Here is a 16583-nt window from a genome sequence, read left to right on the forward strand (position 1 = left end):
GTATACTATTATTATTTATACTTTCAAAATAGAGTAACTTTCACATATAGCAAACACAAAATTCATATTTGTATGTTATTAGCAAAATTTGCATAATTGCGCTTCATAGTAAACATATAGATGTATAATTCGTTGTACATATACAAAAAAAATAGTTGTATAATTCGTTATACATATACAAAAAAAAACAGTTGTATAATTCGCTATACATATACAAAAGAAAGCAGTTGTATACAAAAGATCAATTGTATAATCTGTGTATGTATAAAACGAGAAAAAGAGAAAGGCAAAAGAAAACTGGGCAGAAAAATATTTGTATTGTATAATTATAAGTGTATAGGACGAACATATATGTATTTGCAAGTGTATATACAATTTTCTCCCGCTTTATACAAACAGAAGCACAATTTATATATTTCGTTTCTATTTGTATAAGTGAGAGAGGCGAAGGTGGCGAGCGAGATTTGGGAGAGTGGCGAGCGAGATCTCAGAGAGGGGAACGAAAATATATGTATATATACAATTTCCTCTCGCTTTATACAAACACAAACGCATTTTATACATTTGTGTTTGTATAAAAGCGAGAGAGGCGAGCGAAACTGCCACCAAATGAGAGTGGCAAGCGAGATTCCACCCGGGAGAGTGGCGAAAATAGCAATAGTTTGCAATAGGGTACAATTAAATCAAAGTATATTTATAGCATTTAATTTGAATTAATAGTTTGTTATTATATATAATTTCCCCTTCAAAATATTATATATCTTACCACTAATTAAGAGTTTTCTACATATTTTACACTTAAATACATGTATTTTTACTACTTGATACACAAAATAAGGAGAGAGACGAGCGAGATTGAGGAGAGAGGCGAACGATGTTCGTATGTATCCCAGATACATGCGAAACACACTAGATACATATATATGTATGTATCTTGAGTGTTTCTTAGATATCTAAAATATCATATACATTGGAGAGTGGTGAGTGATAAGTCCACGATTTGGACTCATTTAGGGCTTTATTTTAATAGATTTAGTGTCCTCAAATGCATAATTTGTGCCAATAACTGATGTAAATCGTTGAACTTCAGGTATTTGGATTGAGAAACAAGGCATGGACACTATTGAGCAAAAAGGAACAAGGCAGCTGAAAGAACAAAGAAAAGAAGGCCTGAGGATCGCCTAACCCATTAGGTGAGTCACTGAACGGCCAGGGTCTTTCCTAATGTTCCAGAGTGCCATGCCCTGAAGGAGAAAATCTAGTTGGCGCGAGAAAGGAGCAGTCGGCGAGTCGCCGAACGGTTCCGCGATGCAGTACCATATCGCCCAAAGTTACAGAACCTGAAGATGTTGAAGGAAAAAATAAAATGGCGATGAAAATGATCAAAGGGCGGATCGCTGATTGGGTCGACGATCTCGACTAACTGCGCCGATTGAACCTCCACAATACACTTTTTGACAACTATAAATACTTGTTTCAATGTTTAGCTTACAAGTGGATTTAGTGAGAGCGATTTTTAGTGTTGAAACATATTATTTTTCAGTTTTTGAAGTTTGAGAGCTTAGAATTGAGTTTAGAGATAATATTTCCTAAGCTTTTAAGATTTCCATTTCTAAGAAATTCGAAGTGGGTGTTGAAGATTCTTCATCTTAGACCTTTGTAAAGACAATATCAATCGTACCCAGTTATTGGAAACACAACTTGGTAACGATTTTTACTTTTTCTAGCTAAAACCCTAATTCTTTGGGTGTGATTATGGGTTGATTTAAGTGTTGGGTATTGTTAATTTATAGTTTATTTGTTGTTTAAAAGTGATTTCATTTAGTAATTATAGTTGAATTTAATGGGTTGTAGTTGCAAATACAATTTTAACTTCGTGTTTTTGGCTTGCTCGAGAGAGAGAGGTTTTAAAACCAAAATTACTGATGAATCGATGGTCTGTGGGTATTGGGTTATCATGGGTTCAATTCGAGAGAGTGAATCCTAAACCCTTTTCCACACATTCAGCTCGAGAGAGTGAATGGATTAAAGTGAAGGTTGTGCTTCATTGATGCTTATTGGTGTTCGAGAGAAAGCAATTTAATTCGGGGTAAATTGTTCGAGAGAAAGTTTACCCCCACTAAAGTCTAGCTTATTCACTAATTTGCAGCTGTTTACTATTAATTATAATTACCTGGCTGTTTACCTTAGCCCATAATCCAATCACATCCCAAGAATTCCGTCTCTATATTCGTATTTTCGTATTATTTGTTGTTTAGCTGATAATACAAACAAAACTCCCTTGATATTTGACACTTGTATCACCCAAACTTGAACTATGTTTTTATTCGTAAATGTTTTTAGCTATGATTGACTTGAACATATTCTTACTTGCCTAATGATTCTCAATTACGAACCACTCCCTTGGGACTCGACCCCAAATCACTTAGTTGGGTTATATTACTACTCACGATCGTTGGCACTTAGTATTGAATGAAGTGTCTTGATACGTGAAATCAGTGAGCGAGATGAGAAAGAGGCGAGAGAGATTTGTTATGTATCCCAGATACATACGAATACCCTTGGATACAATATATCTAGAACAAATTATACATAAATTTGACTCCATCTATCTAGACGTATATGTAGGCACAATAAAATTTATGTAAGTTCTCTATATAAAAATAAGCCTTCCTATTCACGTGTCATCTCAATTGACCCTTCACTTAATATTCTTTTATATATTTTTTATCATTGATTTTGATCAAAATTTGAAAATTTGTCTTAAAAGAAAAGTTAAGTTTCAAAACTTATAATTTATTTATTTTTTCAAATAAAATACATATGCAAATGCAATTTTATATTTCCAAATATTACAATTTTTAAAAATTTAAATTTCGACTTCAAAATTTATGACCAAATGAAAACTTAATTTTGGAATTGCTATATTGATCACATGTAAAATATTTGATTTTGAAACGTTAAGCATCGGAAAATGTAATATCAGGGCCGTCTTAATCACTAGGCCATTAAAGCCATCGCTTGGGGCCCCCATTTTTTTCAAAAAAAAATACTTATACTTATTATTAAAAAATTATATTAATTTTTGAAAGAAAAAAACGTGTAAGAGGTTTTATAGTTTTTCTTGAAAAATTGTTATTGTTGATATTCTTAGTTCATAAGTATATGTAAATTGTTTTAATTATTATAAAGAATTTATTCAGTCTTAATATGTCAACTAGAAAACATGATTCCGATTTTGATAAAAAGAGAAAAAACTTGAAGAATTAGATAAATCTTAAAAAAGAGCTCTTGATAGATTTTTAACAAATAATAAAATTTTTGAATAAAAAATATTGGAGGATGTTCTTCAAATGATCAAGTAACTCAATTATATAATTGAGTTAGATGATAATAATATCCAAGAAGGAAATCTAGAAGAAGTTGGTGAAATGTGATATTGTTCCTGATATCAAGAGCTCTTAAATAATTTAAATAGTTGCATCCCTAAAAATATATATGATCCAAATCAATGGAATAATGTAGCTACAAAATTAAGAGATTTATTAGTAGAAAAGGGATCATTTAGAGTGACTGATATAAATTTTCACAAGATAAATATGTACAACATTTTTCTACAACACACTATATTCAAAAATTCGTAAACGGAGAACACCATGAAAGAAAATGATTAATCTACTCTACAGATTTGGATAAAAAAAAATTGTTTTTGTTGTAAATTAATAATATGAGCTTCTGTATTGATTTAGAAATGAGATTGCATTAAAAAACAATTGATAAAGTTGTGCAAGAACAAATTGACAGAGATAAAATGCAATGAAAAAATGTATTATCAAGAATTATTGACGTGATCAAAACTCTAGGGAAAAATAATTTAGCATTTAGGGGAACAAATGGAAAGATCTATCAAGAAAGTAACGGTGATTTTTAAAGCCTAATTGAAATGATTAATAAATGTGATTATGCTATGCAAGAACGGAGAATAAGCATGATGAAATTCATAGTCATTACCTTGGACATAATATACAAAGTGAATTATTAAACTTATTGGCAAGTGAAGTCAAGAATAATATTATTAAAGAGATTAAAGAAACAAAATACTTCTCAAAATATTAGGCCTCTCTTTAAGATTTGGCTTTAGGCCCCCAATCTTGTTGAGTCGGCCCTGTGTAATATGTTGTCTTTCTTGTTTTAATTTGAACTCCATCATCCTTTAAGTGCACACTAACCATCACGAAAAATCTGCAGAATTTACTATAACCATATAGATTGTTATATGGAATGACATTATGTGTAGCGGAAAAAATTCTTGGCCTACGTATCGTAAGTAAATATGTATTTTAAACAAAAAGCTTATGCAAGTTTATATTAGCAGATTTGGGTTTGAGACTCAAGTTCTTTTTTTTTATGTCATTGAGTGTTCTTATAAGTTAATAATCCTTACATATTCAATAAATTTATTAAGACAAATATAAGATAATTTGAACCAAAGCTACTAAGTTCGATCGACGGACCCCCTTATATATATTTTTTATTTTAGCTCCATCGCATACATATATTCACGTACACGAAAGATCATATAGGTCAAGTTGCAGATTATTATGTAGACATGTACATGCGTTTCATTTTTATTTTATTTTTGTCGTGCTTATTTTATTAGTTCTGATTTATTTGTTTAAGTACCTGGTGCAATTATTTTCTTTTTCTTATGCATATATATATATATATATATATATATATATATATATATATATATATATATATATATTGTATATCAAACAAACAAAAAACGTCTTCTTGAAAAATACATAGGCAAGGTTTACTCATTGATTATTTCTTAGCTACATAAATATTAGTACTACCTTGATTTTTAGATGAGTTGAGTTCACTTATCCAAATCTGAACAAATAATATTTTCATGAGCTAATTTTGTCATTTCCACCTATATCCCCATTATCACAGCAGCTATCACCTAAGTTGCTTGGACTTTCCTAAAATATCATTTGGTGTGTATTGGATCCATCAAAAATAGTGTATTTTTGGAGGATCCGACATGAATGCAACAACATTTTTTGGAGAGTCTGAACAACTTAGGCTACAACCACTACTGTCACTCTGGTGACAATTGGATGATCATTCATTTTGCCAATTTATGTTTGGTTCAGCTATACATGTAACTTGTAAGTAGCTAATTACTGTACAAGTTGACTTCATATAAATTTGAATTGGTGTTGCAGGGAATTAAATTTGGGGGACTCTATGATCTGTACTTGCTATTTCATTTTGAATTTGTAATGTACTAAAGAGCAGTAGTAATAAATTAAAAAACCTAGAGTCGAGTGAGTGTAAGCAAACACATTTTGCAATAAATTTTCAGAAGCTTTCAAAAGAGCAAAAACAGCTCATTCAATGCAAAACACGGATCCTAGCCGTTGCCCTGACCATATCAGACGTTGGGCTAATTCCCACTCAACGCCGAATCTACAGTGTTAGTTACTTATTTCACGTAAATTTAATACTTGTACATATTTATATCCACATCACGTAAATTTAACGATGATGTTCGTATCAATTTATAACTATTTCATTGAATTAACTCTCATACATATGCTAATATTTGTTACGTACACACAATAATCAAATACGTAGGTTCGTGCCTAGCTACAAAACTTAAGGGCCTGTTTGGAAGGACACTCTGGTAATTGGATTTGGTGTAATTGATGTAATTACATTGTCTTGTCCTGTTTGGAAGGACAGGTAATTACTTGGTCAGCAGGTAATTGGAGTAATTGACAGGGGTAATCACACTCTACAATTCACAGACAGAGGCTGTGAATTGCTGGTAATTACACCATGTAATTACCACCTGATTACTTTTAATTTCTTTTTTTTATTTTAATTTTAATTTTTTTGTTTTAATTTTTTTTACTTCTATTATTTTAAGTTCTTTTTTTAATTTTATTATTCTAAAAATTTGTAAAAGTTTATTTTTTATTATATATTATTATATTTCATTTTCTTCTTATTCTCAACCTTACTTTACGTGATTCTATGTAATTTTTTCGTATTATCTATTTCTTTATGCCATGCTTATTTTCTCATTAGCATAATTTTATTATATTCTAATTTTTAAATTAAAATAGAATTTATTGTTAAGTAAGTTATAGACTTACGTTTTCTTTATTAAGAAAAACTAAAACTAAATCATATTTATTGCTATGTTGAAATTTGTTATAAGAGTATTACGTTAAAATTTTTGTTTTGAATTTATAACTTATGTTATATTTTCAGTTTCATTTGTTTTAGTAATATTGAATCTACATTGCACGTCATTTTTTAATTAGAGTTGATAAATTATATTTTTGTCAAACATTTAATAATTTATGACATTTTATTTATATATTATTCGTTTTATCAAACATGCATTTCACTATGTTCGTAGAAACTTCATACTTTTAGTTGTTACGATCAATTCAATTGAAATATATTAATTTGAAAAAATATAAATCAATTATTTTTTCATAATATTAGTTACAGAAAATATGTTTATTAATTAATATATTTTCAAAAAAGAATATATATCTTAAATATTTAATTTAATGTCATTTATAAAGTTTCTTATTTGTCTAGTATAAATTTTAAATAATTAATTTTTATTTTAAAAACTTATTATAATTTTATGATTGGAATTGTGCATCCAAACAAAACATGTGTAATTACACTGTGACATCCAAACAGAACATGTGTAATTACACTGTGGCAACCAAACAGGACAGTGTAATTACTAGAGTGTAATTACTAGGCTGGTAATTACTACCCTAGTAATTACACCAATTCCAATTACCAGGTGGCTTTCCAAACAGAACCTAAAAGTAGCAGTAATTAACTAAAGTATCACTGGTGTTGGGACACATTAGATAAGCTTATCCCAAACAAGCAATATAAAATAATTATCATTGCTTCAAACGTGCAACCAATAATGCAGAAAATAATACGTTAGCTTGAATACATAACAACCCAAATTAATCCAGTGCTTCAATTACTTCGCAAAAATCATGATTTAGATTAAGTAGATCATTCAAATTAAATATGTGTTCAATAAATAATGGCTTCAGTTATTTAAAAGGAACTTCATTAAAATGACAGCAGTTTACGCATATTTCAACTAATTTTATGCGAAAACACAAACACTAGATAACCTCTTCAAAACTTACATAGATCGGAAGGGAAGAAATCACTTAGCGGATCGTTGTAAGACCACCTTTTGATGATCAATTTCTTTCATATAATTAAATATATAACACAGCGCGCGTTAATTATTATAATTAACTAGATGATGATGAATTATTTGTTGCAGTAGGGGACTGAAGTGGAAACAAAGGCAATAGTTCAGGAGGTTCAGCGCCTCTAGGAGTACTTAGTGGACTTGGATGCAAATAAAATCCTTTTTCAGCAATGGCTTTTTCTTCTTCCACCTCCATCGGCGATCTCGGACTGCCACGTGTAAGCATTTCCAGTGGTGAAATTGGCGAAGTCAAAAAGCTTCTCTTCCTAGCTGATGAAGAAGGAGAAGGAGAAGAAGAAGGTGAGCCGACACCGAAGCCGCCTGGCCCACCGAAGCTACCTCCATTGTTGAGCATGATCTCGAGCTTTCTCGCACTCTGCCTCCGTTCGTGCAGCTTGAAAGCCGATCGTCGAGGCCCAGTAACAGGGAGTTTCACGGAAGACGAATCTTGAGTTGCGCCAGTGAGTCGTTGAACAACGGCTCGGAAATTGGACGGGTCGGCTTGAACGAAAGTGGTATTGGGCGTTGATGAATTCGGGTCAGAAGCCATGATCTAAGAAGAAGAAGAAGAAGGAGAAACGGAAGAAATTAAAGGAATAAGGTTTTTTCTTTTTTTTTGCGTATGAAAAATAGTTCTGCTTTATTTTGTGTGTTTGCTGGTTTGGAGCATCTTATCGAGGATTGTAAAATTGTCAGATACTCCAACGAGTAGACTTTGAGGCATATAGGGACAGCAAACAGCACAAATATATACAGATACTCTTTCACATATCTTTTAATCTTACAAAACGGAAAAAGAATATATTTCTTACTGGTGTTTACGTTTTTGATAAATTTCTTATCTCATAACTTCCATGTGGGATCCACAACGTTTAACTTAAACCAAAAAGAAATATGATTGAATTAAGTCAATGAGGGAATGATTGTTGTCGATAATTAAATTGTGAAGAGGGTAATAATTTTTTAAGGGGGGTACATTATGGACTATGGAGAATAGTGGTTACGTAGTTAAAAAGTTTGAAATTTGAAGGGGGAATAGTAGTGGGTGGCAGTGGGGGAAAAATTAGAAAACAGAGAGAAGGCAATAAATGGGAAAGAGCTGGCAGATATATAAGTATTATTATTGCCAGCATTTTGTAACGGGAAACGAGGAACTTCCCCTCCGTTTTTCTTTCTTTCAAAAAATAAATTAAATAAAATATCATAATGCTTGTTTTTTTAAAAATAAATAAATAAAAATTCTTACCTGGTAATTAATATTCGCTTTGAGGATACTTTTATTTTATTTTCAGGACTTTCAGTTTAGATATCTAATCAAAGATGAATATAAACACTTACGACAATTTTGAACGATGAATCAAAATCATTTTTACTAAGACAGTTCATCAATGAAATAAATAAAGGAAAATGGGTCTGAAATAAAAGTCTGGAATGCACCTTTGCCCTTAGATTACGTGAACTTGGGACATAAAAGCGTCTGTTCAGTGGCAGAAACGAAATAACACACCACCCCGTGTCCTGCAGTTCCCTTGCTTTTTCGCTTAATATATTGAGCGCCTGATATGATTTGTTTTGGTTGAATATCTAAACACATGATAAATTATTATTTAAATCGTAAAATTTTATACATGTCCGAATTAATTAAGGCGGATGTTATGACAGTATAAAGTAAGAGCATGAGTACAAGTTAGATACGAAGTTTGTTAATTACTATAACTAATTATGGCGTAGTTTCTTTGCTTTACTACACTTGTCTTTCTAATTTGGTTGCTTTGCGGGATTGCCTTTCTTTATATTTTGTTTTATTGTAATCAAATTACTCTTTTCTTCACGGGTGCCACCTTCATTTTTCTTCCTACAAAAAAGATATCCACTCTCTCTCTTCTTTTTTCTATTGAAAGAAGACGTATCATTAGTATAGACATACATCATATGACAAAATTCAATCGTATGTACAGTGGCTAAATGGTCCATTAACAAAACACAGCTTTCCAAATGACTGATCATAATGTATGAAATTATTGTAACACCAATTGATATTGTAAAACAAATTTGAGCTCGCCCACACAAGATTATTTGAACGTATAAATAGGTCAATTCTCTTTTATATGTGAATTAGATGCAAGACTTATAATTGAGCCGTTTTTTAGAGTATGGCTACTACAATTTTTAAATAATAAGAGTACTAGCTAATTGTTAGGATATATTTTGTGTGGTTATTTTATCATCGAACATTTTCCATCAATATAATTAGAGTACAATTCAATTGTATATAAACTTCATTTTTTCACACCATTATCACAAAAATTTGTATCTAGCTTGGATGTTATATGTGTAGTAATATTATTTGAAATTGCTAATTATATGCAGAGTTGGATCGATGATTTGAAGTTTGTGAATCTTTATAACGACATAAAATTACTTTGGAGGATTTGAAATCTGTGGAAAATAAAGAATGGAATAATATCAGCTCGATGTGTGCATATATATTTTATATACATGTTTGATTGACAGAAGAAAAAAGAGAGTACTTTGGTTGGAATCTGAATGGCTAATGCCAAAGAAAATATATATAGGCTCATCCATTTTTAGAATAATCGAAATGACAAATCATGAATGCACTTTGCTCATAGTGCCTCAAATGTCAAAAAGGAGTTTTCAATTATCAATCATGTCACTGCAAGGCCATGAGGAAAAAAAAAAGGAAAAAGGCAAAAATTTAGAATTTTATATTTTGTAGGTTAATATAGCGATATCGAATTAATATACGATAATAATTGAATTCAAATACAAAATAAACATTCAATATACCAAGTATATGAGCAATAGCGGTTAAAATGATATAATCGATTTCAATTAGTTTGAAACTAAAACGTCGACATTCAGATTTAAAATAAATGAACTTTTAAGTTCATCCAAATAAAATAAGTATATCATCTAAACTTGTCCGAAAAAAGTTTATGGGCCGGCAACTTTATCAAATGTTGAAAATCAGAGAATTGATCATGAAAAATATTTAAATTATAATGATGAGAATCATGTGTGGACGACAAAATCATAGCATATTAGTTAACCCCTTTTTTAATAACGCGATTAATGGTTAAATTAAACACATTGGTTAATTAATTAGTACTAAATAAACTATCGGATCAGCCGTGTTTCCTGTTCTCCACTATGGATAACTTTTTTGTTATACTCGTTGTTCCACAATAGTTGTTTACGTATTAAAAATAATTGTTCAATAATATTTATTCAGTTTAAAAAATTAAGAGATAATTTACTTTTTGTGTCTGTTTTACTCTTGCTATTACATACATTTATCATCTAATACATTTTTCAAATCATTAAATTTAATAAAGTTAAAAAATAAAATAATATATTAACCCTACTTTATTTTTTCTCTGTCAATCAAAATGAACAACTATTATTGAACAAAGAGAGAGGGTGTATTAAACAATTATTGTTTGGTGGACTTTAGAAGGAAGCTACATTGATTTTTAAGATTGTTTTGTCACATTATAATTTATTATTTATTTTTTAATTATTTTTATTATTAATTATATTTTTTAGAATATTATATTGTATTATATTAAAAAAATAATATAGTAAAATCATCATTTTATTTATTACTATTTATGAAAAAATGTGTGAAATAAATACTGAACAAGTAAAAATGGACAAGAAATAACCTATTATCCTATTGTTGGCCACTGTCTTCTATATATTCTTTCTATACAGCACCGTCTATTTATTACTCTATGATAAAATAGAAAAAATTGCTAAGATTTTTCATTTCAGGCAATATTATATTCGTTTTCCATGTAAAAGGAAATTGCCATCATTACGATTTACGACTTGTCTCATCTTAAATTCTAGTCTATAGAAATTGTCTTTATCCAATCATCTATAGTATATGTTGGTCTTTTTGATTACGAGAAATTTTTTTTTATTGTAATGAATATAAAGAGTCTAGCTTAACTTCATAAAAGCTAGTTTGATGAAGAACACTCTAATAATCTTGATTTTTTTAAGGATTGACATGTGGGTGCTACTTCAGATTATATAATACGAGTCTATCTTACATCAATATCATGTTCAAATAGGGAATGTTAGGTATTGCATCATATATCATGAAGTGAGGATTATTCAAAATTATATAAAAATACAATAATTCATTTCTGTTGCGCAACATTGCGCATTCCAACAATAAATAAAGGTCTTTAAACCTTAGACTAGTGTTGTCTTGAAATACATGTTTTTTTTGAGACATTTCATATGAATCAACTAATTTTGATTTGTTAAAATCAGCTACCTATTCAATTTTATCTGTAATTATTACTTTATGCAAGGGAAAAAACATCGTAAAAAACATTTCTCTAAAGTTGATTTCCAACTTATGGTAATTTAATTTACAAGGATTTAATAATAGTAAATCTAAATCATATCACCAAGAAATCACATTTTAGTACCTTACCCACTATTTTGGTTTAGGCATACGTACTTACTGGGCTACGGCCCAGCCTTATCTCTAGCAAAAGCCCACTCAAAAAGCCGTAAAGGTCAGTGAATGGGCCATTGGGCCAAGGATTATGTCCAATATTTCGAGTTGTAATAACATTAAGGGAAAATTGTATATAATAGCAAACTATTAGTTCAAATTAAATGTTATAAATATAGTTTGATTTAATTGTACCTTATAACAAACTGTTGCTATTTCACCTCTCTCCTGGTGAATCTCGCTCGCCAGTCTCGTTCTCTCCCTCGCCTCTCTCATTTTTTATACAAACGCAAGTGTATAAAGTGTGTTTGTGTTTGTATAAAGCGAGAGAAAATTGTATATATACATATATTTTCGTTCCCCTCTCGCCACTCTCCCAGATCTCGCCTCTCTCACTTTATACAAAAAACGCAAATTGTATAAAATGTGTTTGTGTTTGTATAAAGCGAGAGAAAATTGTAAATATACATATATTTTCGTTCCCCTCTCCCAGATCTCGCTCGCCACTCTCCCAGATCTCGCTCTCTCACTCGCCTCTCTCACTTTATACAAAAACACAAATGTATAAAATGCGTGAAAATTGTATATATACATATATTTTCGTTTCCCTCTCTCAGATCTCGCTCGCTCGCTCGCCTCTCTCACTTTATACAATTGATTTTTTTGTATATGTATATCAAAGCAGATTATACAACTGCTTTCTTTTGTATATGTATAGTGAAATATATATATTTATATTTGTTATGGAGCGCAATTATGCAAACTTTGCTATAACATACAAATATGAATTTTGTGTTTGCTATATGTGAAAGTTGTTCTAATATTAACGCGGATAGCCACTTTTCAATCGTAAAATTGAAAAATAGTCAGTTTTTAACTTGTACAAATCGAAACTCTAAGATAATGACTATCTGCAATAATATAGAATAAGAAATAACTATTTAAAACAAAATCCCAGATTTTGATGCTCGAATTGAAACTTTATATTGTAACTATGCAAAATCTATTCAAAAATAACTCAACACAGGTAAATTCAAGGGCTCACAACAACTTAAATAAGTATTAATAGCATTCATGGAAGCTCATAACAAGATTTCAAACCAAGGAGCCTCAAGACAGGCATATATCAACATACGTTTTTCTCCATAAGAAAAAAGAAGCTAATAGATGTTAAGTGAAACATAAGTTCTCTTAATTTTTCTATAAACTTAAAATACCATATGTGGCTGGCTACCAGTTAAGTACATTAGAAAGAAAACTTCATGAATGTAAAGTGATTTATTAAAATCAAGCATAACTGGTATTAAACAGAAAGAAAAGAACCTAAAACATCAATGATATGAAGGCAGTTCAAGTGTTTGATCGGAGTGAATTATAGAGATAGATCAGCCAAGTCAAATGATCTTGAAACAGCTCGGCACCAAGAATCCGCCTTCTTTTTCCTCAATTCTTCTTCTAACACAGGTTTGAATATAGTTGCTTGCTTCAGCTTTTCTCCAGAAGCAAATATCTCATCCTCTGTGTAGACTCCAACAGCTAATCCAGCAGCATAGGCTGCCCCAAGAGCTGTTGTTTCTATATCAGCTGGTCTTACAACTGAACTACCCAACAAGTCAGCCTACATTATTATGTAAAATGTAAAATTAGGAGCTCCATACTGTACGTTAACTGAATCTAAACACGTTAAACAGTCCAAAACTTAAAGCCACTGCAAACATATCTAAATGTTTATCAGGAGTTGGACATTGAAGAAATCATTGAGAGAAGTTCAAAATCACGTGGGGGGCTGCAGAAGAAGAATAACACATGAAAACTGAAAAAGTAAATCAAACCTGAATTTGCATCAAAAGGTTGTTGACCGTAGCACCACCATCCACACGGAGTAAGAATTCTGTTTTGTCACTCTTAGCTTCATCTTTCTTTCCAGCATCCTTGTGCATGGAATCAAGCACGTCTTTTACCTGGAAACACATGCTTTCAAGTACTGCCCGAGCAATGTGAGACTTGTTGGTGAATCTAGTTATACCAATACAAATCCCGCGAGCATCATCACGCCACCACGGAGCAAACAATCCATTAAATGCTGGAACGAAATAAACTCCTCCTGTTGAGGAAACTTTTGATGCCAACTCCTCAATTTCGCTGGCAGAGCTGATAATGCCAAGACTATCTCTTAGCCACTGAACCGCAGCACCAGCAATGGCAATGGAGCCTTCTAAAGCATAATTGACAGGGGCTTTTGGTCCCAACTTATAGGCTACTGTACTTAGCAGCCCATGGTTTGACTTAATTACCTCTTCACCTGTGTTCAAAAGTATGAAAGCTCCTGTTCCATATGTGCTTTTAGCCTCGCCTTTTCGGCAAGATTGACCCACCATTGCTGCATGCTGATCACCAAGACATCCCGAGATAGGGATTCCTGTGATTGGCCATCCTTTAGCAATGTTTCCAATAATCTCAGAATTGCTAATAATTTTTGGCAGCATCTTTGCAGAAATTCCTAAGGTGTCTAGTGTGGACTTATCCCATTCAAGGGTCTTAAGATTCATCAACATAGTTCTTGAAGCATTGGAGATATCAGTGACATGTAAACCATTCTCCACACCTCCTGTTAGGTTCCAAATTAACCAGGTGTCGATAGTTCCAAAGATGGCATCCCCTTTTTTAACAGCTTCGTTTAACCCTTCCACATTATCCAACAGCCACAGAAGCTTCAATGCACTGAAATAAGTGCTTATAGGCAAACCACAACTCTCAACAAAATGAGTACGTCCCCCTGGTAATTCTTTCTCCAATTTTCTGATACCGAACAAATTATTCATACAAAAAGTCAATATGCATTGGATTTATCAGTAAAACATACAATCAGTTCAAGCCTTAAGAATTGGAAGGAGAACTCCAGAAGAGTGATCAGTGAGAACACAAACAACTGTGGAGATCCATTTTTCTGATACCAGACAAATTATTGATACAAAAAGTCAACATGCTATGGATAGTTGGATTTAACAGTAACAAAAACAATAAGTTCAAACCTTGGAAGGAAAACTCCAAAAGAATGATCAATGAGAAAGCAAACAACCATGGAGACCCCATTTCCCAACTAACATACAAAAAATGGCACCTCAGCCTTAAATTATCACGCCATATTCAACCCCAAGACAACAGTAAACAAGAGTCCATTTAGAATTTTGCCAGTACACCCCCTAATTCAGAAGAAATACACTCCTCCGAAAAAGAAGTATATGTGTGAATATGTACACAAGAAACAAGTACGGTGTTACAACGTCATTTGTCCAGATATTTTTTGGCAGCTATAGCGAAATATTATTATAGAGAATATACTGAAGGAGTATAACATAACATGAAAAATCATCAATTCCCAAAAAAAAAAAAAAAACCTGGCCCTACTGTACTACAATTACTCCCAAACTAGTTAGGTTGGCTTTATGAAATTTCTACCTAATCTGCTCCATTTAGTAATTTTTCATCAATACTATTCAACAGTCATCCATATATATACATTTAGAGGAAAAACAAACTGATATTAATTAAATTTGGTTAAAAATCAAGAAACAGAAAAAGTGGGGAATTGATAAAAAAAAAAGACCTGCAAATAGAACTGGTACGAGCATCCATCCAAACAATGGCGTTATAAAGAGGAAGGCCAGTGGATTTGCTCCATACAACAGTAGTCTCTCTCTGATTTGTAATACCAATGGCTTTCAATCCACTATCCACGTTATGTCCATTAGCAGTAGCCTTATCAAGAGCCCTTGCCATACAGATCCTCACACTCTCAACAATTTCCATTGGGTCATGTTCCACCCATCTACATATATGCATGAAAATCAAGAAACCCAATTATCAAAATCGAAAAAAGATTGAATCTTTAATGAAAAGAAAATCAAAAGATGAGTGATTAGTGATTACCCTGCTTGTGGATAAAACTGAGTGAACTCAACCTGGTGAGATCCAACAGCACGAGCCAAACGATCGTAGATTATGAATCGAGTACTAGTGGTTCCTTGATCAATGGAACCAATAAACACCTCTGAATCAGACATTCTTGTTTTCTTCTTCCTCTTCTTTGTCGAATGAATAAGAGAAATTTGAGAAGAACAGAGCGTTGTGTGTGTATAAAAATGAAATCTTGGAAAAGTCAGAAGAGGATAGAAGTGGGGAGAGCCGGTTTTTGTGGAATAATAGTAGTAAGCAAATATTTTCTTGAAAATGTTGAAATGTTACACTTTATCCTATAAGAAATTTTGGTTACAATAATTCTTATTCTTTTCGGACTCCTAATTATTTGCTCAAGCCAAAATAATAATTGACATATTAAGTTTATCATTTTACTTCAATTAACTGATAAAATTTTACAAATAATTTATTAATTAAAGAGGTTTCATTTTATTTTTAAAAAAACATCAACTCTCTAATATTATCCATTTTTTTAAAAAAAATTAAACAAGTAAAAAAAGACAACGAGTAATTTATTATGCTTAAATATTAACGCTAACGTTAAGAACTAAGGAGAGTTTTCGACTTTGATAATGACATGATGGGCGGTTATTTTTTTCCAAGAAAATTTATTTCTAATTTATTACCCACTTTGTCTAGCTTACCTTTTTTAGCCCATCTATGAAAAAATGATTTTTGTATTGAAATGAGATTTGTGTATATCTCAAACTTTTTTCCTTTTAGATATTGTTTAGTCGAAGATAAGTTAGGTTGGAATTAGTTATGTCAATATTATTTCTAATATGTTGTATTAAGAATAATATAAATTGCATAATATATATA

General features: G+C 31.4%; 2 protein-coding genes across 2 annotated transcripts; both read right to left on the bottom strand.

Annotated features, from left to right (window-relative positions):
• Positions 1-7227: 7227 nt before the first annotated feature.
• On the bottom strand, positions 7228-8014 carry LOC125858252 (VQ motif-containing protein 11-like). Its single transcript, XM_049537970.1, has one exon. It carries the CDS (start codon positions 7833-7835, stop codon positions 7326-7328), a length of 510 nt encoding a protein of 169 aa, XP_049393927.1. The 5' UTR covers positions 7836-8014; the 3' UTR covers positions 7228-7325.
• Positions 8015-12951: 4937 nt separating this feature from the next.
• On the bottom strand, positions 12952-16007 carry LOC125858246 (glycerol kinase). The gene is made up of 4 exons (XM_049537960.1): positions 15714-16007; positions 15391-15612; positions 13616-14582; positions 12952-13401 (listed from the first exon to the last, which is right to left on the bottom strand). Exons 1-4 carry the CDS (start codon positions 15845-15847, stop codon positions 13156-13158), a joined length of 1569 nt encoding a protein of 522 aa, XP_049393917.1. The 5' UTR covers positions 15848-16007; the 3' UTR covers positions 12952-13155.
• Between the last annotated feature and the right edge of the window lie 576 nt (positions 16008-16583).

This window comes from Solanum stenotomum, chromosome 3, assembly GCF_019186545.1.
Source record: "Solanum stenotomum isolate F172 chromosome 3, ASM1918654v1, whole genome shotgun sequence".
In the NCBI taxonomy this organism is placed as follows: domain Eukaryota; kingdom Viridiplantae; phylum Streptophyta; class Magnoliopsida; order Solanales; family Solanaceae; genus Solanum; species Solanum stenotomum.